The 27,894-nt window shown below is 44.9% G+C and overlaps 1 protein-coding gene across 2 annotated transcripts in view; it reads left to right on the forward strand.

The window, feature by feature from the left end:
- Nucleotides 1-27,894, forward strand: part of SLC1A2 (solute carrier family 1 member 2) — a 401,007-nt gene that overhangs the window by 280,458 nt on the left and 92,655 nt on the right. For both annotated transcript variants that reach the window (XM_086959544.1, XM_086959542.1), the window contains exon 5: nt 16,817-16,994. In XM_086959544.1, coding sequence (XP_086815670.1) covers nt 16,817-16,994 — 178 coding nt within the window. The remainder of the gene's footprint in view (nt 1-16,816; nt 16,995-27,894) is intronic.

A 27,894-nucleotide genomic window follows, 5' to 3' on the forward strand; every position in this document is an offset into this window, starting at 1 on the left:
ATTTTTTAATTCAAAAGTGTGTTGTGATGTGTATGTTGTTGTAGGGTAGGAAATAAAATGTGAAAATGTTTGTAAGAATTTATATTTTTGTTTGTGAATATTTTCTAGTTAAAAATATTTATATGTTTGAAGTCTATTTTTTATTTTATTTTACATAACATTTGTAGGTATTTGTCATATGTAATTACCCTTAAATATGCTTTTGTATTTTGAATATTACATATATTTAGATTTTAATTTTCAACATCTATATATTTATTTATTTATTTGATATTTTTTTATTTTTAAATACATTTTTTCTCTTAACTGACTGGAGTGTCAATAGTAAATTGTGTCCCACCGCTATCCATCACTTTCCCTACTATAGCACTCACTGGAGTGCGAATAATACATTTTACCCTTATGCTATCCAACACATACCCTACTGTTGCACTCACTGGAGTGGAATAGTACATTTTATCCCTCCGCAATTCAACACTTTCCCTACTGTTGCACTCACTGGAGTGGGAATAGTAATTTTTATCCCTTTGTCATCCAACACTTACTCTACTGTTGCACTTATTGGAGTGTGAGTAGTAATTTTTACTCCTCCGCTATCAAACACTTTCCCTACTGTTTCACTGACTGTAGTTGAAATAGTAACTTTAAACACCACCAGGCTTCCGGCAATATCTCCGCCCCCAAAACCTCTATCAGTACATCGTGAATCTTCCTCCAGAAAACCTGAATCCCTACACAGTGCCATAAGATATGGATCAGGGTGCCAGATTCACCACACTCTCTCCTACATTCACCACTCCCTCCCCGTCCCATCCGTACCAGTCGAGGCCCCGTGATATATGACCTATGCAATATCTTCAATTGTACAAGCCGGAGCCTTATCTGAATTGCAACAACCTTTGGAGAGGAAACCGCCTCAACCAGTCCTCATCATCCAGTTCCAACCCATCCATAATCCACAGGTTTCTGATGCGCCCCAACGGACTCTCCATGTTGTTAACCAGCTTCCTATAATGATAATGATAATGATAATAATATTTATAAAGCGCACAAATACCAAAATGGTGTCTCGGCGCTAGAAACAGTCTTCTCGGGAATATATCCGTCCAGCACATGATCCTCAAGGGGAGACGACTCTGGGAGAAATGAGTCTTTAGGCACATGTGCAGTAAGAGCGTGTCTCACCTGCAAATATCTAAACCGCTCATTATTATGCAGGCTATATGTTTTCTGAAGAGACTCAAACGTAAGCACCGCACCTTTCCCCCACACACACTTTATATGTGTGATACCGATAGTGTCCCATTTGTCGAACCCCTTAGTTTTCCATAAGCTACCCAGCTTCTCTGAATTCAACAGAGGTGTAGCCAATGTAAGCCTACCTTCCCACCCAAGACACCTATTAGCCACATGCCACACTTGAACCGCATGTGCGGTCGGGCCAGTTAATGCATATTTCCCCGGTTTGGCATACAGTGCCCTATCTATCATAATTTATAATAGATTTTAAAAAATATATAGATTTTAAATTATTACTATGTATATATCTGTAAATGTGTCTATAATTTTAAACGTATAAAATGAACTAAACTTAATAGTTTATTACAGTTTTTAAAGTAAATATATATATATATAATGTATAAATTATGTTTGTGTGTTTCACTCTTTTAATTATGTTTATTTGTTATATTGCGTTAATATGTATATGAAATATAATTTATTTTAGTATTTATTATTAAAACTTTCACATATAAAAAATCGATATTTTCTACAACTATTTTTTTACATCAATATTTTTTAGTCAATATTTTTCTACTTACCTGTTTAAGTATCGGGAGCCGATATTTTTGTAGTCTATAGTTTTTTTTCATCAGTATTTTTTACTTTGCTATATGTGATATTGGTGTCAGTGAACCCTCAAAATGTAGGCCCTTATTATGATGGCGGTCGGCTATTCCACCGTCCTCCATCATTTCGAGCAGGAGACTGCTCGAAATTTGATCAAGTAGTTCAATCCACAAGTTTAGGATGGGACCGCTGTGCTGTGGGGTGGAAAGTGTGTTTTTCAACTGCTGCTTATGCTGCAGCCCATAAGTAGGACCGAAGCACAAGCCACAGTAGACAATGGCACTTGAAACATCCATGCACCCTGTGCCAGGCACTATGTAGTACCTGGAACATGGTGCATGGCTGTTTGGCGGGAAATACATGGGACCCCCAGGTCGCTTAGCAGTAGTCAATAGGGATTCCTTTTCATGGGAGCACCATGGACAGTCATTCGGTTAGGGACATCCTAATTCCTACTACGGTGCCTGCACAGGCACCACATCTATTTTAGCAATAGGAGTCCGACTGCCACCCCGACTGGATCTTGGATCCTATCAGAGGTAGCGGTCTTTCCCCTGGCGTTATAGTTCCTACTGCCTGCTGCGTAATGCGCAGTCTCACCGATGCCCTTACATCAGGCAGACTGCCACCCGTTGGCAACGGCCTGTTGGTGGCGGTCAGCCCAACATCATAATGAGGGCCGCAGTGTCTACTTGTGTTACCTAGAGTTCAGATGGATCCCATAGTATTAATACAATATTGCTTAGTCAAAAACCCAAAAAAACAATAAGGCACGAAAATACAAAGGTGTTTAATCACAGGGACATCTAAACAACAAAATTGCTTAAGAATCATAGGTCTTCCAACTTTCTTAAATTGGGAAAGGGTGACAGATTTCGTGATGTCCATTGGAACATTATTCCGCCAGCAAGTTCCTGCTCCGTACAGTAGTTTTGCACCATAAGTACTAATTATGACAGCTGAAATGGCCAACCATTGGTTTCCCATTCATCTTATGCATACATTTTGGTCTTTCAACCTGGCCTTCCAGTACATCCATTCATTGTGATAAATTATTTTAAAATCCATAGCAAGAGTCTGAACTTTGACCTGCTCCACTACTGCATGGCAATGAAGAATATGTAAGCAGGTTCAGATGCTCTCGCCACCCTGGCTGAGCTATGATCAACGCCACAAAATAGTGTATATTTTTGTTAGTGATCTACAACCTTTTAAGAAGTATCCACGTAGAGGGTGCCAGAAGTCTTGATGCTATTATGCCTCTCGCTAATGTGGCGCTGTACCCTTCCAGGAGCTAAGTTTAGCGTTAGGTTATCTGGCTTAATCACATTTTTGATTTGATTATCAAGATCCTACTGAACACCATCACAAGAGTTTTAAACATGCAATATAGATTGCTCTTAGAACTGCCTAAGCACAGATAGCTGTGAAGATCACCAGCTTGTTGATCGAAATATACAGACCCACAAGGACCTACTTTTTTTTTGTATTGTGTGTTAATTCGTTTTTCAGCATCCATACCTTGATTGCCTTTAAGTTGGTCAGAGTACCAGAGTCAGTATCAAAATTCCTACTCCCAAAGACTGAAAACTGAGTGTTGTCCCTGTATATGCAACACATTACCTCGCTGCAGCCATCAGGTCGTGTAAAGGTATCAAATTGTTGTTGGAAAATCTTGTCTCCGGACGCTCCAAAGATGGACCCTCCACTGACACCCTGTTCAACCCCACTTGAGATGATTAATTGGTGAAGAAGGGCTTTGTTAAAGGGATATGGAAAGAAGTTGGAATATGGAATTGCTGCAGGTGAATGATCAAAATGTCTTGGTTGAAGTAGTGTGGCTCACTGGTTAGAGGCGGCAGACCCGAGAGCAGAGGACGGCCTGGGACCAGGGTTCGATTCCCGACGCGGCAGGTTTCTGGACCAGAGTCAGCGGACTCGATAATTCTCTCGCCTCGGTGCCCACTCTGATCAGCGATCGCACTCGGCAACTCTGGGTACTAGCTTGCCTCATCTTCACTAACGGCCCCACTAGACCGCCGGGGATGCCTGGCCTCACCCTGGAGATACCCATTAAGGGACCATCTCTCAGGGAAGCCAGGAAGGGTTTCGCAGCGGTCGAAGCGCGGAGATACTCCTCCGGGAGTCGATCCTAGCGCCATATAAACTTGCAATTAATTAATTAATTTAATTTGGTTAACAGCTGACAGCCAACGGAGATCCAAGTCTTCTCTCCCGAATACACTTCAAAAGGAAAACAGGACCTGCGCAACCGTGGCAATATTCTCAGACTAATGCAATCAATTCCAAAACTGGGAGGAATAAGCTCAAAGGACTTAGTCTCTGTAGAATTTTTACCGGCGGCTAACCGACACAGCGCCGAAGCAACTAAGACAACCTGGACCACAAGTAACATTGCAGACTCGATCTTAGCTGAACAGGAGCTGCTCAAAAACTGGGGAATTAGGTTGATTCCCTTTCAAAAACCAGCTTATCCACAACCATTCCTGAGTAGGATGAGCCCAGCGCCAAAGACAAAACAGGTTTACACTTACAGTATACTTAGAGACGCATGGGGAAGCTCACCAAAAAGGAGTATAAGCACCCCTTGGGACCGACCGGAATTACGTCCAACTCCAGCAGCAGATTCATACCAAGCTCCAACAAGGGAAACATTGTCCCGCACTATCATAATACGCCCTGTGGAGGAGGATTGACGCTCCTCAAAAGAAAGAGCTGGCAGCGGGGGAAGGCCGACAACCTTAGGCATCTGCTTTTGGAACATCAACGGTCTAACCACTAAAATAGATGACCCAGATTTTCAGCACTATTACTCCCTCCATGACATAATAATGCTTCAAGAAACTTGGCTGAAGGCCCCACAGCACTTCAAGGGCTATACATGCTCTTCCACACCAGCCACAAGGACCAGCACATTCGGCCATCACTTAGGAGGATTGGCCACCTATGTTTACACTATAACAATAGCTTCAGCAACTCTTATGGATTCACTTTCAAACACAACACTTAATATAAGATTAGTCCTTGAGAACAAAGAAGAGGAGGTATGCATAATCAACTCATACGTCCATCCAAAAAACAAAGCAACATTTCTAAACAACTGGCTGAGTACGCCACCCAGATGGAAAACCCACTCTTCCTCCTGACAGGGGACTTAAATCAAGATCTATTTGGCTCACCTGAAGGAGAGGAAGTACTGGCCTTGAATAGAATTTATAATATTCCACTGCAAAACAACCCACCAGACAGGAAAAAAACATTGCAATAGCCGTTTTCTTCACGACCTAGAACACCTAAACCTTCAGGCACTGAATGGAAGATTTCCGACAGACTCTCCACCAGTTAAAATCCATCTATTCAACAACAACAAGTTCCATTCTGGACTATACTTTTGTAAGCCTTGCACTATTTCCACACACCTCAGGGTACAGAATGGGTGACAAGGGCGACAGCGACCTCCGCCCTCAGGAATGCCACATAACATCAAACATGCCGAACCTTGATTTTGAATAGAACGGAGCGAAATCTGCTCCATAAACACCGCCGGCGTTCTTCCAGCGTGGATTAGAATGCAGGTGGGCGCGGATCCGTGCAGGTCCTAGCGCCGTCTTCTTCTTTGTATATCCAAACCAGCCGATGCAGCCGATGCCTCAGAAAAAGGAAAGCAGAGCGAGGCCGATTTAGAGAATGTGCGGGACCCTCTCACACTGCAATATTCGCATCTCACCTCAAAACAGGGGACATAAGGCTTTAAAACCTCCTCTCGCGTAGAGCTCGTTCACACTCCATTAGGTCTACGGAGACTCCTAGGTGCGTCCGCGACCGGCTCTCAGCCTGCCGCCATGTTCCTCGTGGGCGTGACCTCGGACCACCTCACAGCAAGGTGTTTATGGAGCAGATTTCGCTCCGTTCTATTCAAAATCAAGTTAAGAGGTCCGGTGTTCAACGTATTTAAACTAAAACCTTGCAAAACGGAGACTGCGAAGTAGCTCTACCCATTGGCGGTAAGGGGTGGAGAGAAAGGGGGGCAAGTGGCAAATTACGAGGTTTCCTTTGGGAGGCAAGGTTGTATGGATCAAACGCAGTCTGAGGCTCCAATTATCAAAAACAATTTTGTACTTTTGAAGATAGGTCCAGTACAGGAGCCGTCTTTTTTGAAACCTGTTGAGTCAACAAAAAAGTTAACGAAAACTGTCTTAACTGCAGCAGCAGTAGAGCCTGCCACTGTAGATATAATTTCAAATACAGTGAGAAAAAGGAACACCCCTCCAATAAGAAGGAATAGGTACCAGTTGAGATCCAGGGTAGAGTTAAAAGAGAGAGGTGCCTTGGAATTTGAAGAGAGGGAAAGACCTATGCCATTAACCCCCTGTAAAAGAAAAAACAAAAAAACTACCCTAGTAAAAAAATCTAAGGGAGTAACCCTTGAAAATCAAGTGGTAAAGAGCACCCCCTCACTCAAATCCTACTTTAAGGTTTTAGATCAGGCTAGGAGTTCCTACGCGCAAATTGAGGATAGTACTAGCACTATTCCTCTAAAAAATCGTTTTGGGCCTTTGGAGAACTTGGGTAACATGGAAAATGCTGGGGGAGTGACATGTGAGGAAGAGGGAGGTGTGGAGACTTTGAAAATAGCTGGTTTAGAGCGCCAACAGGCTCAGTCGAATTTTCCTGAGCTTAAAAATCCAAGTGTGCCCCCCGCACCATCTACCCCTGCTAATTTAAATAAAGCACCCGCTGGTGATAAAGTGCAAGAAAAGCAGGACACTAGACCCAAGAGCCAGCCGGTAACAGCTAAACCTGCACAAAGTAGTTCAAAGGGAGCAGGTGAGGGAATGAGGAGACAGGATCTTAATAAGGCTAATCAATCAGAACCGGCTCCAGCTCCAGCTTTTAATGGAGCGAGGAGAGGCTCTGAAGATTCGTGTGAGCAAGAGAACGATCGCTTGGGGGATCTCTTTCGATCTTTGAGAAGCGATATGTCAAAATTTGAGATATCAGAAAATATTCAAAAAAAATACATGATAGATTTGACCTTTTGGAATCTAAGTAAGAGGAGGTTACTCTTCGTACAGGGAATTTGGAAACAGAAACTGCTGCACTGAATAAAACTGTACATGAAAATTTAAAAGAAATAGATACTTTGAAGGCCCAGAATAGATCATTGGCTATGGATATCGAGAGATTGGCGACTCAAGCACGAAGGAATAATTTAAGGATTCTGAAAATACCAGAGGGGGAAGAGTTGGAGGACATAAAGGGGTTTGTTTATAAACTCCTGAGAGAAGGCGTTTTAAAAGATCGCCCAGATATAGACTTGGAAGCCGAAATTCAAAGGGTGCATAGAGATCCTTATAAGAGACGCACAGACAGGAAAGAACCTAGAAAAATATTAGTAAACTTTCAAACATATAGCGTCAAGGAGCTCATTCTGGGAAGATTCCTTTCAAAAACAGATCTTCGCTATCGGTCCAGTCCTTACCTTATCAGGTCTGATATAGGTGCAAGAACTGCACAGAGACAATGGGAGCTGGGCACTAGAATGCCAGATTTGAGGTCATTGGGGGCACACGTGCATATGAGATTTCCTGCCTTGCTCAGGATTATGTGGAAGAATAAGACCTATAGTTTTTCTCAGCCAGAAGAGGTCGATAATCTTTTAGACCGAATGAGAAGTGATCAGGAAGATCAATAAAGGGTAGATTTAGTTATTACTCTTAAAAAAAAAAAAAAAAAAGGGGAGAGAGTAAATTGAAGCACAGAAGCACTAAACAACAGTATAGGGGACATGACTGATTAATGATTTAATTTTCACTCGCTATAACATAGTTGATTTGGTCAAGGGACTCACCTAGGTGCTCCGAAAGGCGAAGCCATCGTCTGGTATGTCGGGGGGGTTCCTCAGGGGGGAGGGTGTTCACTGGGTGGAGGGAGCAAGGGGAAAAAATAAAAATAAAAAATCCTCATATATGAACACATTTTGTACATAGCTATGGATGGGTATGAGAGGATAATAGACTTATGAGTAATCCATATAAGCTTAAAGTCCTGTCATGGAATATTAACGGTCTAGGGGAAAAAAGGAAACAGAATAGAATTTGTGAATTTTTAAAAAATTCAGAAGCACATCTTATAATGCTACAAGAAACCCATTTAGAGGCTGATATCTGCAGTTCTCTCTTTAAGAACTTAAGGTGGGTCCAGGAAATAATCTGTTCCAGGCAATCGGTACTACAAGGGGAGTCTCCATCATAATCCGAGCGAATAGAGGAATAAGTCTAAAAAAATACGAGACAGATCAATAAGGAAGATGGTTGGTGGCAGTAATATACATTCAAAACATCCCATATACACTGGCAGCGTACTATGGTCCGAATGATGATAACCCGGGCCCACTATCTAAACTAGAGATAGCATTATTAGGGACAACCGGCCCAATAATCTTGGGAGGCGACTTTAATCTGGTCTTTGACCAAAAGCTAGACAGAACCTCTAAAGCCAAATATCACGCTCCCTCGAAATCACTTGCTACTCTAGACGCTATAATGAAGGACTTCAGTCTTTTAGATGTATGGAGAAAAAAGTACAGAACCTTACCAGGGTTTACCTACTACAGTAAGAAATATAAGAATTATTCTAGGATTGATCACCTTTTAGTCGACCAGCATCTTCTCACTGATATCAATTACCTTTCCTTCATACCGACAGGGATGTCAGATCATGCAGTACTGGAAATGGTAATTGAACTGAACTTAATTCCTTTAAAAACAAGATGGACCCTAGAGAGATCACTTTTATTAGATAATCGAATAAAAATTGAAGTTAAAGATAAAACGGTAGAATTTTTTACAATAAATTCAGGTACCTCTACTCCCCAGGTAGTATGGGAGGCATATAAGGCCTTTCTGAGAGGAGTCTTAGGCTCTTTAATGACTTACAAGAGAAAGAGTATGACAGCAAAAAGAAGGGAAGATCTGGTGGCAATAACAAGAAAAGATCTAGAGCTACAAAACGCAATTTTAACCAACTCCAGGAGGGTTCACCTGATAGAGAAGGAACTTACTGAATTACAACTTCAGCTTAAAATCTCGGATGAGAAAATTCTTAAAGAAAAGTGGGAGATCAGTAGATTAAAAAACTTTGAATACGGAGAAAAATGTGGAGCCCTCTTAGCTTGGAAATCTAGAGAAGAGAGAAAGAGGAACAATATTAAAACCCTATTACAAAGGCAGACAGGAGACTTGATAGAGACAGATGCAGAGATTAGAGAGGAAGCGAGGTCCTTTATGAGAAGCCTCTATACGGAAGATAAAGACCCCAAGGGGGATGATTTAGAAACTTGGTTGCTATCAAAAAACTTACCTCAATTGTCTGAATTGGATAAGGTATACTTGGATAGTGAGATCACAGAAGGGGAAATACTAAATCAAGTGAAGAGAATGAAACGAGGGAAAGCGGCAGGTTCAGATGGGTTGCCTGTGGAGATTTATATGGATAATAAAGATCAATTATTACCTACACTTAGGGAGCTTTTTAACCCCTTACTAATTCATGGTTACTCTGTTCCCCCCTCTTGGGCAGAAGCTACTATAACGCTTATAGTAAAACCTAACAAAGACCCAAAGAGAATAGAGTCCTACAGACCAATTTCACTGTTAAACACGGATATGAAGATCTACTCCGAAATTTTAGCTACCAGACTATCGAAGATTGTAAAATCTATAATTCACCCTAATCAAAGAGGCTTTATTCCAGGAAGACAATTAAACGAATTAACTTTCCAAGCGATAGGGGCCATAGATTATGCCAACGATAAAAACCTCCCGTTGGCCTTGGTTGCGATTGATGCGGCTAAGGCCTTTGATCAGGTCAACTGGAAGTATTTATGGACCGCAATGTCGGCATTTGGGCTCCCTCTAACTTTTATTAAGGCGGTTAAATCACTATATTTTAACCCAAAGGCAAAAGTTTTAGTTAACGGAATACTATCTGATTGGTTTGACATATCCCGAGGTACTAGACAAGGTTGCCCTTTATCCCCTCTTTTGTTTGATGTCTACATGGAGCCTTTTGTTTGTGGAATCAGAGATGATAATATAATTCAACCTTTTAAGCTTGGTAATATATCACTGAAAGTTGCTTTGTATGCAGACGACCTTCTCTTGTATACCTCTAATCACTCAGTGGCAATACCTAGGCTATTTTCTTTATCGGAAGAATTTGGGAAGTTGTCAGGTTATCAGATTAATAAGGAGAAAACTGAGATAATGGGCTGGAATAATAACATACACATACAGGGCGTAAAATATAAAATGCGATACTTGGGAATTTATTTAACTCAAGCACTAAAAGACATAACATCATTTAGTTGGCAGACTGTGGTCAAAGATATTAACAAAACTCTAACAAGATGGGGGGACCTGCCTTTAAATATTTATGGCCGTGTTAATCTTATTAAAATGACAATTTTTCCCAAATTGACCTTTTTATATAATTGCATCCCTTTATCATTTTCTTCAAAGGATATCAACATTTTACAGGGTAAGATCGGATCATTTATATGGGCCTGTAAGTCAACGAGAATAGCTTGGAAGAAATTGAGAAGGGGTTTAAAAATTGGAGGTCTAGCCCTTCCAGATCTACTATCATACTTTCATGCGTTTCACTTTAAAAACTTTAGGCTACTTGCGAACACGTTAGATGCATCATCACAGGGCCGCTTGTTTCAAGTTGACAAACCTGAGACCCATCTCCCTCCTCCCTTTTCTAGGGAAGCTCACTGAGAAGTTTGTAAACCGGCACTTATCTAAATACATCGAAAGTGCGGGGGGACTTGATCCTTCCCAATCGGGGTTCAGGCCCAGGCACAGCACTGAGACCGCCTTGCTGTCCATCGCTGACGATCTTCATATGCTACAGGATAAGGGTTATTCCGTTGTCCTGGTGCTTTTAGATCTGTCAGCGGCGTTTGACACTGTGTCACATGATATCATGACCTCCAGACTAATTAACATCGGTCTGGGAGGCAAGGCGCTGGCCTGGTTAAGGAGTTTTTTCACCAAGCGCACTCAGAGAGTCATACTGGGTCCTTACCAGTCAGAGGAGGTGGAGATCTCAAAGTGGGTGCCACAGGGCTCCTGCTTGAGCCCAACGCTTTTTAATATCTATGTGGCGCCCCTAGCTAACATCATGAGATCCCACGGGTTCATCCCTGTATCGTATGCAGACGATACTCAACTCCTCTTCCCATTTAAAATCATGACTCCTGAAGTGCGCAACTCCTTTGCCCGGGGGATGAAAGAGGTGGCTTATTGGATGGCAGCAAACTTCCTTCAGTGTAACGTCTCAAAGACTGAGGTGATGCTCTTTGGAGAAGCCAAACGACTATGGACTCCTGACTGGTGGCCTCAAGACCTAGGCCCAGTCCCTGTGCCCAAAGGGGTAGTGAAAGACCTAGGAGTTAAACTGGATCAGGAGCTCGCCCTTAAACATCACACTAATCAAGTGGTAAGCTCCTGTTTCCACGTTATTGGTCTTCTCCGTAGGGTATTCCCCCTGTTACCTGACACCACCAGGAAAACACTAGTTCAGTCGCTCGTGTTGAGCAGACTGGATTATTGTAATGGTTTGCTGTTAGCCGCCAACGAGGAGATCATTACCAGACTTCAAGTCGTGCAGAACACTGCGGCACGTCTAGTTTTGAATGCCCCGGCACGCACACCCTCAAAACCGTTACTAAATCAACTGCATTGGCTCACAGTGAAACAGAGGGTGTTGTTTAAAACGTGCTGCATCATTCATAAATGCCTCACTGGTAAAGGTCCTGATTATCTAACTAAAAAATGTATTCCCTACATCCCCTTGAGAGCTCTGAGATCTGGAGATCAAGAATTGTTATGTGTCCCTTGGTTCTGGAAGACCAGACAAGGGGGTAGGGCTCTGTCTGTAGCAGGCCCGAAGCTCTGGAACGATCTCCCTTATGATATCAGAGTCTGTAAGGAACACTTTCCTTTTAGGAAAAAACTAAAAACTTTTCTGTTTAACTACTAGTTTTGGTTAGGCAATTGCTAAACTTCAGATAGAGCCGTGCTTGTTCTCAGATGCTGCCAAAGGCGCGGAGATACTCCTCAGGGAGTCGATTCCCAGCGCGATATAAGTCTGTAAATAAATAAATAAAATAAAAATAAATAAAATAAAAGCTTTATTAAATGACTTACCTTATGACCATGATTACTTCCTATTCAAGTTCGGAGACCAGAATTTTTTTTTAAAATTCGACTTAAGATACTGCAGACTGCACTTAAAAATTGGGGGTTTATCCGGAAGGTGTTCGATATTCCATACTATCACACCCACACCCCAATTTGGGATTCCCCGGGTACACCCCTATGTCTCCAAGATCAACTTTCACAACCTTTGAAAACAGCCGGACTACAAAAGTGGGGAGATCTCTGGGTAGATTCAGGTCTTATGAATTGGAATTCTTTAATACAACTCACAAATGGTCAGCTGACTAGGTTTAAATATTATCAATTATCTGCTTGGTGGTCAAGTCAGAATTTGCAACGGGAAAAAGACCCAGATATTCTTGATGCAGTTGGTAGAAGGGGGAAATGGTTAAAAGAAGTATCGTTCTGGTATAAATCGATAATTAAGGATGAGGAGAACAAACTAGACTTGGAGGTGATAAAATTATGGGAAAACAGTATAGCTGATCCTCCCGAAGAAGTTAGTAAAATGTGGTCAGACTCCTTTCTCCTTTCTCAGAGGCTAATTAAACCAGATTATTTAAGACGTAACCATCTATTCACAGCTTATAGAGTATATTGGACCCCGGCCAAATTGCACAAGATAACACATAATAATTATTACTGTCCCCGTTGTAACCACAGTGCAGCTGACGATATCCATATTTTTTGGACTGTCCAGCTATTCAGGACTACTGGAGAGCAATAATGGATTTTTTGGGGGATGTACTGTTAACAACTATCATATGTTTACCCAGACTTGTTTTCTTCGGTTTATTGAAAGATTATAATATTAATAGTCTAGATATCCAGTTTATCTTCTACGTAGTAGTCATTGCTAGGAGACAAATCTTTATGGAGTGGAAGTCAACAGCTCCCCCCAGATTTGCAGTATGTTTAAAATATATAATGGAAGTATGTAAGATGGACATGGTTGGACTTAATGACGACACTGAGAATGTCTGGTCTAAACTGGTGGTCTGGCTCAACAAGTAAGCGGTCCGATGATTATGCCAGAGGTTGTGTCGGTCCTGTCCTCCCCCGGGCTTAGGGCTCCCAAAATAGGCTAGGGGGAGTAGGATAAGGAAAACAGCCTACCTCTGGGACATCCCTGTCTGCTATGATACTGTTTCCAGGGCGGACTCGAAACTATCAGTATAAGAGGCAACAGCGAGACCCATCTAGAGCATACGAATCCTGGTGGCATATATGAGGACAAAAAATAAAAAATAAAAAAAAATAAAAAAACATGCCGAACCTAATCAGGCCAGATATAACAATGGGGTCGATCCATTTACTGAATCAAAAAAGGATCAAATGCACGCCAGTAAACTCGATCGCCAATGCCGAAGCGACACTCCAACTGTTCGACACTCAATTATCAACTGCAGCCGGGCATATCACCTACTGGAATCACTTCACGGTTACACTGCTAAAAAAACTTGCAGTCACTGTCATTCCAAAAGACAATCATCGCAAAGAGAGAAGCAAGAACAATTTAAAGAAGGAACAAAGAGTAAAAATAAAGTAACTAAAAAGATCAGTAAGCTTAATGCTACAGAAGTTGGGAACAGCCCCTAACAACATTAGCCTACGAGTAGAGTTGAAACACCATAGGGCAGTGCTCAAACAAATAAAATGGAGCTTTAAGAGAGATGGGGAGAATGAGCTCTGGACTAAACTTCTTTATGACATAAAAACAAACAATAGTGCCCGCTTCTGGCAAATAGTGAATGAGATCATGCACCCGCTGCACAAAGAAATAGGATCTCACATCACTGAAGAGACCTGGGTCAAATACCTCTCAAGCCACTTCAACGAGCACACAGAGCAGCCAGGAGCTCACATGAGGATTAATACGCTCATAGAGATTAATTGTGAAAAGTACACACTAGAATTACAGGGTCAAGCCTCTTCAGGCACAAACATCAACCTCCCAGAGACTTTGAGAATCCAGCAAATAGCTTTAATCAAAAATCAGATAGCCAAAGGCAGAAAAGAAGGTGCCCCAGGTCCAAACGGCATCCCACCCGCCCTCTGCAAAGAACAAAGAGTGGGCGGACATCATGCAACCTTTATTTGTGGACGTCAAGCTACTAAACAGAATCCCAGAATCCTGGAGGGGGTCGACGATTGTTCCTATATATAAAAAAGGAGATAAGGCTGACCCAAACAATTACCGCTTAGTAGCCCTTCTCGACAACGAGGCGAAATACTTTGCCGGTACCATATTAGAGAAGATCGTACTCTGGGCTGAGTCTAATCTGATTATACCACTGAATCAGAATGGCTTTCGAAAAAAAACTGGAACAGCAACAAACAACCTTGCTACTTCACTAATCATCGACGCAGCAAAGTCTTCCAAGCTCCCGCTTCACTTATGCTATATCGACTTCCGTGCAGCATTCAATAACATCGAGAGAGGTAGACTATGGGGGAAACTGGCACAATGGGGTCTACCGCAGCCGATCCTAAACATGCTGATGCTCCTCGCATACACCTGGGTGTAGGTAAAACTAGGCAGCGGCACACACCTGTCCTCGAAAGTACGAATTACCATAGGACTCAAACAAGGGTGTGTGCTTGCGCCAATTCTGTTTAACCTCTTTATGGCGGATCTGCCGAGAATGTTCGATCCTTGTAACTCCCACTCACCGAGGATAGGCGGAAAAACTCTGAGCAATCTTCTGTATGCAGATGACGTAGTGCTACTTAGCCACACCTACATTGGTCTTCAACGCCTTCTGACCGTAATGGAAAAATACGCCATGGAAAACAACCTAAAAATAAACATCAGCAAAACACGCACAATGTCAATTAACAGCAATAAAAAACAACAGAAGAGCTGGTCTCTTGGTGGTCTAAAAATTGAGCCAGCCAGCGTGTACAAATATCTGGGAGTCATCTTCGATAAAGAAGGTGCTTTCATGCCCCAGAAACAGGAAATAAGAAGGAGAGGTTCATCGATTGCTCTGACGATGAAAAATCTGGCAATTCAATTGATGGGTCTGACTCTGACTCCGTTCCTGAAAGTAATCAAGGCAAAACTGCTTCCCTCGATCACCTACAGCAGCAGCGAGGCTATGCGGGGAAGAGACTCCAAAGACCTGGACAGCATACAGGTTAAAGTTACAGAACAATGTTCTCGCTCCCGCCATACACATCTTCGGCTCAAATGAGACTAGAATTTGGACTGCAAAAGCAAGATCTAGCCCGGAACGGGGAATACATCATTTGCTTGCATAAACTCAGAAGTGTCTCCTCAAATACACTAAACTCTCTGCTATGGTAGGATATACAGAGCAGGGATGCTTCTGAGGCAAGAATTTATCTTCGAACAGCATTGGAAGCCACTAAACTCTTAGAGCTCTGGGCCAAACTCTTAGAACTTGGACATAGCACTTTCAAAAAACTAGTCTGGAAAAATGTCAAATCACTCTCCTTACTGGAGGATAAGGCACTATTTTCAAAAAGATTGCACACATGGATGACCCTAAATTCTTACAAATCACCAACACCACAAACATACTTCAATCAGGGTTATCCGAGAGCCACAAAAATGAACTTTTTAAAATATAGACTAGGGATCTTGCCAAGTACAGAGCATCAACCGCCATGGCTCAGGAAAGACGGGAAAGAAACCTGCACGCTATGCAACTTAAAGAATGGTGACATTCTTCATGTAATCTGCTCATGCACAGAACTGCAACAAACACGCCAACTGCTCTTCAAAGACCAATTCAAGCAAAAAAGGATTAGTACTAGAAGGCAAGCGGTGCTCGCCTATCTGAATCCGCCAAACATCAAATTAAACTGCATACTGGTAAAATTTCTCGGAACGGCCGAGCGAAGAGCGTTAAGTCAGCCGAAACTGGGGGACAACGCCACAGACTTATGTCGATAAGCAACCGACCATCAGCACCCAAAGGGCACAACTAGTGCACATGTCTGTCCAGCACCAGAGGGTAATTCTTGAGAAACGCAAAAATGCAGGGGCAAAAACAGCACATGGGCGAACAAGATGGGAACAATTCGAAATATGAGCACCTGCACTGTTTTCCACTCAGTGTAAAAAGAGTGCTGAATAGTCTCATTGAATTACTTCTGTGTAAATCTCCTAAAATGTTATGCTCTATTTTAATGGTTTTAAACAATGATGTTTTAAGAATGTTTGTAATATGCACTGCAAAGGTTTTAATTAACTATGCACAATAAACTAAACTTCAAACTGGTTAATAACACTAGCAGTCAAGATGTCAAGTAACATTTTACCCATCCACTATTTCCAGTTGCCATTCTTGCATGTCAATAGTACCGGATCTGGATTTTGAAGGCACCTTAACGTAGAGTACCACTCCCCATAGAGAGCTTTTTCTTCCACAATATCAGTCAGTCGCCATATGAGCAAATCCTCAAGAATGTCCTTGGAGATGTGGATCTCAGCTATTGATCTGTGAGATCAGCGGGACACAGTAATAGTGTTTTGAATAAAGGAGTAACCCAGGTGTTTTCTGTGATCTTCTAAATCTTCCCTTCTATTTCTCAGAAGTTGTAGCGCTCTGATGTTATAGGGGAGTGGACCAGACTAAGCTCTTTTACCAGAGAGGTGGGAATGGGAGCACTCTGACATTACATAACGTGAAAGGTCAGTGTGCTCATGTAAACCTATTAAATGGCGCTCCTTTCATTTTTCTTCTCAGATCCAGACAGTGACCAAGAAAGTGGTGGTGCAACCGCCGCCCCCGCCCCCGCCGGAGGAGCCCGCCAACATCACGGAGACTATCTTGGCTTTGGTAAACACAACCGTGAATGAAACGGCAGAAGTTAAGGTGATCCTGAAGAAGGGTCTTGAGTTCAAGGATGGGATGAATGTTTTGGGTAAGAAAACTCTTAATTTTTGTTCAGATTTGTGAGTATTTGATTAGTGCTCCTGTTAGACCTGGCATCTTTGGCGTGGTTTTCCCCTATCTTTTTGCCTCTGCCTCCTGTATTTTTGATGCTGTGCTGGATTTCGTTTTTGCTGGTTTAGATGCTTTGGACACTCTGCCACTGCTGATCAGTGCCAGAGTGTAAGTGCTCCCTATGTAAATTGTTATCATGATTGGATATACATGATTGGCATATTTGTATCACCACTAAGTCCCTAGTAAAGTGCACTGGGTGTGCCAGGGCTGGTGATGACAAATGCTACTAGTGGGCCTGCAGCACTGATTGTGCCACCCACATGAGTAGCCCTAAAATGGTGTCTCGGGCCTGCCACTGTAGTGCCTGTGTGCAGTCTAGGAACTGCTGTGTCCTCCTGGTCAGTGTCCCCACTGATCAGGCCTAGCCCTTCCCTTTTTGTGCACATTAGTCACCCATATGGAAGGCCCAAGGTACCCCCCTGGGCAGGGTGCAGTGTATGTGAAAGGTAGAGCATGTACTGGTGCAGGTGACATGCTCTGTTAGTGAAAGGCAGCCATTTTCGTTTTTCACTATTGTAAGGCTATCTTGCTCCATAGGTTAACATGGGGGATGTCAGCTACAGTGGCTACCAGCATTTCTTCCCATAGGAACAAGATAGGAAATAAGAGTCTAGTATCCCTGAACTCAGAATTTAATAACACATCTTTTAGGAAAGGTTGTTTTTAAATCCTGTGTTTGAGAACAGCACTTTTAGAAAGTTGCTTTTCTCTTGTCTGACCCTTCTGTGTGCCTTGGCCTGTTTGTGTATTGACTGTCTGGTTTGAGAGTGACAGGGGCTGGGGATTCCCCGGGAGCCTGGCTGAGTCAGCCCTTGTCTGAATGACTGCATTTGCAACCTGATTGGTGGGGGGAGTTAGCACCTGGGCCTGAATAGGACTGTGCCTGCCTGCCACAATGCTGGCTTCACCTCCTGCTGGGCGGCTGACGACCCTGCCTCTCACTCTGAAAGGAAAGGAGAAGCCAGCAAAACAAAGTACTCAAGAAACACCCAGAACTGGTTCAGACCGGGCTCAGGGCCCACATGCACAAAGAGAACAAAGACTTTTAGGGGTATAAGTACAGGACCCCTGACAACAGAAAATTAGATCATCCTGGAATCAAGACGGAACCCCTGCCAAGGAGAAAGCTGAATCTGAAGAAGGAAGACTGTCCTGCTGTTGCTCTGCTGGACTGACCTGTTGCTTTGCTGCCAAGGAGAGGGGAAGGACTTTGCTAATGTGCTGTGTCCCCTGTCTTCAAGTGTGAGAAGTTGGCCTGATATATGATGTTTCCAATTCTAGAACCACCTTGTATCAGTCCAACCAATCCCTTATGGTGTCTGGTTGTAAGTCAACCTTGTTAGACAAGCTATCCTAGGGGTAGCATGGACTAAGCAGCCTAAAGGCTTAACTTAAGAGGTCGTGTTAAGCGAGCTGTTTTACCACATACAATCCTGTAATATCAAATGAAAGGACACCACACAAGTATATATTAGAAAAATATATGTTTTTATTTCTAAAATAATCCCCAGTACTCTTTATGAGCAAAGGGCCACAAGCGTTAAATCAAAAGCACAGTATAACATACAAAGTTGCACAATTATGGATGAGGGCGGGTGGCCACTCAAACCATATATTAAGAAAGTGGTATAAGCGATACCAATCGAACACTGGTTAGGCCTAGGGCCTAGGGAATCGCTGGGAGCAGTCGGGACTAGCAATGCTGAAGTCGGGAAAAGGCCGCGGGATTCGGGTGCAGCACGTAAAGTGCGGCTTGCACCAATGTAATGTCAATGGTGCGTAAAAGTTAAACAAGTAGAGTTTTAGGATACTTCCGCTGAACCTAGAAGGACAAAACTTTAGACACAGACCCTAGAGGTGTGTACCAGTGTGGGAACACTGGCGTTGCAATGTTACCTCACCCACAGGAAGTGGGTGCACCGGGTCGAAGTGGCGTCGGGTTTTGACAAGCAGGTTCTTGGTGCTTGGAGCTGAAGATGCTGCAGGCGATGTGAAGGAGAAGTGTCCGGTGGATGCAAGGGTGGATCTGAAGTGGTGAAGACTTGAAAGCAGAGGGGACAATGTTCAAAGTCACTAACCAGTGACCACCGTGGAACCAGATTGGAACCAGGCAAAGTCGGGTGCAAACAGGTGATGAGGTGTTGCTTCTCTCTGCAGCCACGTGGACACGAAGAGGTCAAGGATGTCCAGGAGTCGATCACAAGCTGTCCCACAAAGGCTCTAGCTGATGGCGGTGTCGGAAACTTGATTGAAGCAAACAGTCCTTGGCTAATGCAAGCCACGCAGAAAGTGAAAAGGCTTATTACTCGGACCAGCAAGGTCAGAGCGGGTGCTCCTTTCTACAGAAGCGAGGGCAAATCTGAAGCAACCAGACCCGCAGTATGAATTGTCAGTTTCATCGCCAAGATGGCCGCTGACCATGTGGCAAGTGGCCGGGATGGCGCATCGAGTGGCACAAAGCAAAAGGGCCCCACGCAGATCGTGGAAATGCTGGGGGGTTGATCTTTGGTGCAAATGCTGCTCGGTTGTGGGGCTTCACAAACCCCAAAGCACAGATTCGAGGGTGCCTCGGGTGCTGCGCAGTCAGCGTCTCGGGGGTCTTCCAAGATGTCCGGTACCACATCTCTCGGTGCCTCCACGGGTCCCTTCTTTGCAGGGACTGTGGATCGGGCTGTGAGTAGTCTGGGAGTCTGGGTCTTGTCAGGCTCTGCAATCGGGCTCAGGCGGGAGGCGGCGGCAAAGCAGACGTCGAGTTGCTGGATGGTGCCTGTGTTCACAGGGTGGCCCCTCCTAGGCCACAAGGGAGATGATTTTCAGTCTTCTATTCATCAGAATGTCGAAGTCCAGTCGTCTTCTCAGTTTAAAGTTGATTCAGGATGATCTGAGTTGCATTGGCACTGCTCCCACTCTTATTCGAATCTGAGGGGTGGATCTCCTGCTAGGTCCCTCCCTAAGGGTGGGACCAGGAAGGGGGGTGGTTACACCCCCTTTCCTTTGTCCAGGTCACACTGGAGCTGGGGCTGGTGTGCCCCAGAACCGGTTTGACCGGATTATGCAAGGGGAAGCCTTGTGCTCCCCAGGCACTGTCTGGTTTCTTTCAAACCTCCCTGCTACAATCCACTATCTCCTGTCTGGGGTGGTGTGACACCTCCCTGCGACAGGAAAGCCTTTACCCAGGCCTCCTCTGCTGAGTTTCGGTCAGCAGCAGGAGGTCAGACCTGTGTCTGTGGCAGAAGCATCCATTTTGTGGATCTGAGGCTCTTTTAAAAATCAACCGCGTTTTAGCAAAAGTAACATGTTGTCCCCTCTAGAGGGGTGGAATGCTATCCCCGTCGACAGGACTGTCGAGGGGATAGTATTCCAAATCGTAGGACACCTTACACTACATGTTTTGATAATGCCAAACCAAAGTTAATATATAACCGCGAGGATTATAATGCACTTAAGAGTATATGGTTTGGCATTATCCCGGAACAGCTAAGGGAATTGGTCCCGACAGCTGCAGACAGGCTCAGCTCATGCTAGAGCACCATCTCACATTAACCTCATCGCTGCTACGGAGATTTTCCTCCAGTGCTGGATCCTTTAAAATGGACACCCACAGCTCAACCGATGCTCATGACGGAGCCGTTCCGTCATGAGCATCGAAGGGGTTAAACCACGCACTCTGCCTTCAGGATTGTCAAGGCCTGCCATAGGAGTGACTCACAGGTTTATATGTGTCCAGATAGGTTTAGATATAGGCATACTATATCTAAGCAAGGGGTGATTACACCACCTTGCCCCAGCTGAGTGATCAGCCAGTCGTGTCAATTTTAGATAGCCAGCCAGGGGTGGCAAAAGATATGCTGCAGCTGCAGCCCATGGTAGGCCTTGGATGCACCTATGCCTGGGCACCTATAGTGGTCTGTACAGGGGCTGATAAGGTGACCCAAGCCAATCCAGTTATGCACCTAGGGTACATGGAATCCATTTTACAGAGAGAGCAGATAGCCTGGGGCCCTGATTTGCAGGGAACCAGGCCAACTAAGTCGAAAACCAGCTAAACACAAGGCAAAAAATCTGGGGTAACCATAGTCAGGTAGCCACCTTCCTACACAACCCCCCCTAAATGAAAGGAGATAAGGCTATCCTTGTCCAGGTAAGCCTTTGTTGCCTGAGTGGCCATATAAGGAAGTACCTGCACTAGCATGGGTACCCCCTGTCTCATGGTCCACTAAGCAGTCCCTCACCCTTGGGGTATTAGAGGGTCTCCACCATAGGGAATCACTACCTTGGGTGTGTTTAAGCAAAGTTAAAGGCTGGTTTGGATATGGAGTATTGAAGTGAGGCTCCACTAATTTGGGGCTCAGCTTCCTCCAATTATCTTCCACCATGTGTGCCTTTCTTTCTTCAACTGAGTTGCACTGTGCTCTCAGGGTCAGCCTCTGGCTACCTAAAGCTGGAGGCTGGGTCCCTCTGTTTGGCTTGCTGGAGGGACAGTTCAGGTTTGGGCCCTTTGGGTACCAGGTTTGGCTGTGCCCAACAGAATCCATCTGTGGGAGGTCCCTAACTACTTTTAAGGGGGCTCCCTCAGGAGTTTTTAAAGTTTTCACCTTACTAGGGCTACTAGTTTTGGTTCCCCTAATATGTTGATGGGGGTGCTTTATTTGACAGGGGGCCCTCTGGGTCTCACTGTCCTACTTGTCCTCTGCAGCCCTGGGCTGACTAAGGCAAGGTAGAGAGGGGCAGGTTACCTGCTCCAGACTGGGTCCCACCTGAGAAGCGTCCACTGCCATCAGAGGCTCTGTCAGGCCAGGCCCAACAACCTCTGGGGCAGTTCCTTCATCAGGGGTAAGATCAGTTCCCTGAGGAGGCTGATCCTGTCCTAATGTCTGACGAGGGGAAGATTTCTCTTCCTCCTCCATGCTCTCAGTTTGGGTGGAGTGATCCATCATTTCAGGCTTCACAACAACCGTATCTGTTTGAGTTTGGGCTGTGGCCATCACAGCCCCACCAACCTTTTCAGGAGGAGACTCAGTTTGGGTTTCTGCTGTTATCATAACAGCTTTGCTATTCTGTTTTGGAAGAGCTTCTGTTAAAGATGGGGCAGAGAGTTGCTCAGCCCTACCAACCTTTTCAGGAAGGACATCTTGGGTTCGGGCTATAGCCAGTACAGCCCCACTAACCTTTCCGTTGGAGTTTACCATTCTAGAATGGATTTCCTGTTCAACCTCAGCCCAGGCTGAGATTTCTAAATCATTACCAAGTAGGCAGTCTACAGGCAAGTTTGGTGACACTGCCAATCTCTTTGGGCCAGTGACACCTCCCCAGCTGAGACTTACTACTGCCATGGGATGATTTGTTTGGATACCATCAGTGTTTGTTACCTGGTATGTGGCACCAGGTAAAAGTTGTTTAGAGAGGACTATACAGTCAGCCACCATGGCGATGCTAGCCCCTGTGTCTCTAAATGCTTCAACTTTCAAACCATTGATGATGGGTTCTTGTCTATATTTGCTCAAGGTATTTGGGCAATCAGAGAAGTTGGCAAACCCCATGCCAGTCTCATAAACAAGATCATTTGGGGATGGGGACCTGGATAGGCCAGGGTCCACCTGGGCTCCAAAGGTAAACCCACCCAGGTTCCTGGGTGTGCTTCCACTTCCTGGGGGATTACTGCTGACAGTAACAGGAGGTGTTGGAGCTGGCTTTGGAGGTATGTTTTCTTTATTGCCATTCTTGGGACAACAGCTGTCTGTTTTCCAATGCCCAACCTGTTTACAGGCATGACAATAAGGCTGTTTCTGGGTAGATGAAGTGTCTTGGGACCCACCTCCATTCTTGGAGTTTTGGGGCCCTGGGGAAGTCTTTTCTTTACTTTTATCCCCACCCTTATCTTGAGGCTTGGTAGACTCCTTCTTCTGGTTACTGTCCTGATTATTAGGCCTAATCCTGGTTCTGACCCATTTATCGCCCTCTTTCCCAATTCTTGGTGAGAGGTCAAATCAGAGTCCACCAGGTGCTGGTGTAAGAGCTGGTTCTGACAATTACTTAGGATCTGCTCCCTCATAATTAAATTATACAATCCTGTGAAGTCATGTACTTTGCTGCCATGTAGCCAACCCTCCAGAGCCTTAGTTGCACAATCAACAAAATCAGTCCAGTCCTGTGTCTGTGTCTTCTGGGTATCTCTGAACTTCAACCTGTACTGTTCAGTGGTTAAGCCAAACCCATCTATTAGAGCACTCTTCAGGACTTTGTAGTTTTTAGCATCCTCATGTCTGACAGTGAGGAGCTTATCTCTCCCTTTCTCTGAAAAGGAGTACCATAAGATTGCTGCCCACTGTTCCTCAGGAACCTGCTGTACCATGCAGGCTCTCTCAAGAGCAGTTATCCACTTGTGGATGTCATCCCCTTCTGTGTAGGGGGGCACAATCTTTGTCAGGTTTCTAGTATTATAGGACCTGTCTTTCTCTTTAGGAATATTGCTGCCACCAGTGGCATCTAAGCCACACATTTTCTGTTCCCTTGCTAAAGTAAGTTTAGCTTGGGCCAGGGCTAACTCTTCCCTCTCTATCTGGAGTTCTACAGCCCTCATCCTGGCCTTATGCTCTCTTCTCTGGGGGGAAGTCATTCCCCTTTGAGAGGTTCTTGAGACACTATAAATGTGAGAATCCACTGAGGGAGATCTCACCCTTCTATTGCCTGGAACAGTTCTGCTTTGTACTCTGGGGAGGTGCTGGCCCTCTCCATTTCCAAGTAGGTCCAAGTTGGTTTGGCTAAGCCTCCCCACATGTACCTGGATATCCCCTTGATCCTGATTTTCAGGCTCATCTACCTCTGAGCCCTCTCCCTCCTCTTCTGGAGTTATCTCATTCTCAGGGTTGTTCACTCCATCTCCTAAAGCTAAGGAAGCTGCCTTGGCTGTTTCTAAGTCATCCTGTTCCAGGATGGCTATCAGGGAAGGAATGGTGGGGTTTCTGCCCCGTTTTAGCCCCCTTGCAGTGCACAAGGCACCAAAGTCTTTGTGGCTAAGTTTGTCATCGCTGGAAGTTGCCTTGGTAAGTTCAACTGTGACAGGGCTAGAGCCTGAGGCTCCACCTGCGTCAGGCATGACTGCTAGTGAGGTGCAAGTGATGCACTTACCTACACTAAGTGTTTTCCTACTGTACCTTGCTAGTGAGTTGTAGTCAGGGTGTGCTAATCCCTTTTATCTATAACTACTAAGTTCAGTAGAACTTAATATGCTAAGCTTTTGATTTATATGTACCTAAGGTACTTGATGCGATCTTTCAATTTGATAAAAAGATTGCAATGGTAAAACAACAGCAAGCTCAAATCCGCACCGCTGCGCACCAATGTGAGAAGTTGGCCTGATATATGATGTTTCCAATTCTGGAACCACCTTGTATCAGTCCAAACAATCCCTTATGGTGTCTGGTTGTAAGTCAACCTTGTAAGACAAGCTATGCTAGGGGTAGCATGGACTAAGCAGCCTAAAGGCTTAACTTAAGAGGTCGTGTTAAGCAAGCTGTTTTACCACATAAAATCCTGTAATATCAAATGAAAGGACACCACACAAGTATATATTATAAAAATATATGTGTTTATTTCTAAAATAATCCCCAGTACTCTTCATGAGCAAAGGGGCACAAGCGTTAAATCAAAAGCACAGTATAACATACAAAGTTGCATAATTATGGATGAGGGCGGGTGGCCACTCAAACCATATATTAAGAAAGTGGTATAAGAGATACCAATCGAACAGTGGTTAGGCCTAGGGCCTAGGGAATCGCTGGGAGCAGTCGGGACTAGCAATGCTGAAGTCGGGAAAAGCCCGCGGGATTCGGGTGCAGCACGTAAAGTGCGGCTTGCACCAATGTAATGTCAATGGTGCGTAAAAGTTAAACAAGTAGAGTTTTAGGATACTTCCGCTGAACCTAGAAGGACAAAACTTTAGACACAGACCCTAGAGGTGTGTACCAGTGTGGGAACACCGGCGTTGCAATGTTACCTCACCCACAGGAAGTGGGTGCACCGGGTCGAAGAGGCTTCGGTTTTGACAAGCAGGTTCTTGGTGCTTGGAGCTGAAGGTGCTGCAGGCGATGTGAAGAAGAAGTGTCCGGTGGATCCAAGGGTGGATCTGAAGTGGTGAAGACCTGAAAGCAGAGGGGACAATGTTCAAAGTCACTGACCAGTGACCACCGTGGAACCAGATTGGAACCAGGCAAAGTCGGGTGCAAACAGGTGATGAGGTGTTGCTTCTCTCTGCAGCCACGTGGACACGAAGAGGTCAAGGATGTCCAGGAGTCGATCACAGGCTGTCCCACAAAGGCTCTAGCTGATGGCGGTGTCGGAAACTTGATTGAAGCAAACAGTCCTTGGCTAATGCAAGCCACGCAGAAAGTGAAAAGGCTTATTACTCGGACCAGCAAGGTCAGAGCGGGTGCTCCTTTCTACAGAAGCGAGGGCAAATCTGAAGCAACCAGACCCGCAGTATGAATTGTCAGTTTCATCGCCAAGATGGCCGCTGAGCACGTGGCAAGTGGCCGGGATGGCGCATCGAGTGGCACAAAGAACAAGCATTTACAATGCAATGGTCTCGGCATTATTAAAGGTAGAGCTATTGGCATTGCTCATGACATTTTTTTTCATATATATTTTTTTTAAACGTAAATAAATGGTATTGTCATTTGCAATGGCAATAGGTGAACATTAGAGAGTATTCGTGGACACAGAGCCACCCACACACAGAGAGCCACACACACTCACATAGAGCCCCACACAAACCATGGCATTTTGGATTAGAGTCCGGGTTCACACTCCCGAGCCTCACGGCCACCTCCTGTCTCATAACCTGACAATACCGCTGTGTCCCTTCTATACACCGAGACCCCAACACTTTACTCCTGCTCCCCTGCCTGTGTCACGTACAGGACACAGGCATCTCCCTCCAGCGCGTGCATGGACAAGTTACTCACAACCCATTCCACAGCGCTCATTAGCTGATCTTACTGTTGTGTGCCCCTATACACCGAGACCCCATCACCTTACTCCTGTACCACTGCCTGTGACGTACAACAACGAGACAGCTCTCTGAAGCACATGCATGGACACAGGGAGTCGACTCGCAGCTTGTTATTGAAAAGAACATTTGCAACCATTAATGACAAATGCAGTGTGTTTTTCAGTCACTTTATTTGCGTTCCTTTCAGTGAAACATTTTGGGTCATTTCTGCCTCCCACGAGGAAAGGACTTAAATAAAAAATCACACTCGAAAGGAGGCGGGGCAGTTTGGGGCCGGGGGAGGTGAATTCATCAGAGAGGCGCTATATGGGCCAGGGGAAGTACATGCAAGTGTGTGCACTGTTTGGTGCTCGTTCACTCGATGCGGGGGGGGGGGGCGCGGGTATCCGTTTCCGAGACATGACCTCACCCCGCAATGACACTGCCCAGATACGACGAGGAGGCCACGTGTGTGCCTGCTGCTGTGCCACATCCAGACCAGCGGGCATGGCCGTCTGCGCCTACCAGTGAGAGCCTGCTCCTGAATCACTACAGACCCTGCGTCATACTACAGACCCACAGGCCTGCCTGCCCTCTGCGTCTACCCGTGTGTACCTGCTGGTGAACAACACCAGACCCTCGGGCCTGCCGCCTGTGCATGCAGCTGCGCCACACCACAAACATACAGACCTGCTCTCTGTGCTTACCAGTGTGTGCCTGCGTCATACTACAGACCCACAGGCCTGCCCTCTGTGCTACCCCTGTGTGTCAGCTCCTGCGTCATACTACAGACCCTGGGGTCGTGCTGGCTGCTGTGCCACATTGCAGACCCTCAAGGTATGTGCCGGCTGCTGCACTGCACTCCAGCTCGAGTGAAGGCTGTGGAGCAAGAGTTGTGAGGAGGGAGACATGGGCTCTGAGAACTGAAGATTACAAGGCGGCAATCATTTTAGGGCTCAGTATTTTCCGCATAATTATGGATTTTCGCATTTACCACATAATACATCACCCACTGCATAGATTTTAACAAAAACGCTCAAACGGACCAACATTTACTAAAAATGTGACAACAGCTGTTGCTGCACAAGGAACTCTCTAGCCAAAAGTTGGCGGGAAACCTTTGCTTATTGCTGCATTTGGGTGTAAAACTGATACTACAGATGCGGAACGAGTTCAGACAGGGTTAACATGCAAGAAAACAGCAGAACAGAGAATGAATCGATTGTACCACAACATGTGCCACATTAAGCAGCATAATCCTCCTGTTGACCAAATAGTTTAGGCACTTGCTGCACAATAAGTTCCTCCCGTGGCGCATAATTCCAGTGGCACGGTCAGTAGGTAAAAGTGACGTTCCATAAGACTTTGAACCATGCACGAAGTGGGCAAACCCACTTCATGTAACCACCCCGGGGGCACTATTTCTGCTTCTTAAAGGCCATTTACCACAATGATGAGGTGAATGACCGGGGACCATGCGGCCGAGTTTGGGGCATAATCACTTTGCGCTCTCTCAGACTGAAAATATAAGAGGAAACTGCGTTTTTTTTGTGGAAAGGCTATTATTCTAGAACGTGTTTTAATTAAATCTACAACAAGCTCACAATTTCTAAGCAAGAGTTACATCCTACATTTTTATAAAACATGTTTGCAATAGTGTCGCAATTGGTTTCCTCGATTCTCTGGTTCAAATAGCTTTATGCAACATGGACTACAAAAAAATATGCTTTGTTTCCCATCCCCATAGAGGCACACTGCACCCCCTCTCCTATCACTACAAACTGCTGCTCTCAAGCTCCGCTAGACCCCGCCTCGTCTGTTACCC

Source organism: Lissotriton vulgaris, chromosome 2_2, assembly GCF_964263255.1.
Source record: "Lissotriton vulgaris chromosome 2_2, aLisVul1.2, whole genome shotgun sequence".
Classification (NCBI taxonomy): Eukaryota; Metazoa; Chordata; class Amphibia; order Caudata; family Salamandridae; genus Lissotriton; species Lissotriton vulgaris.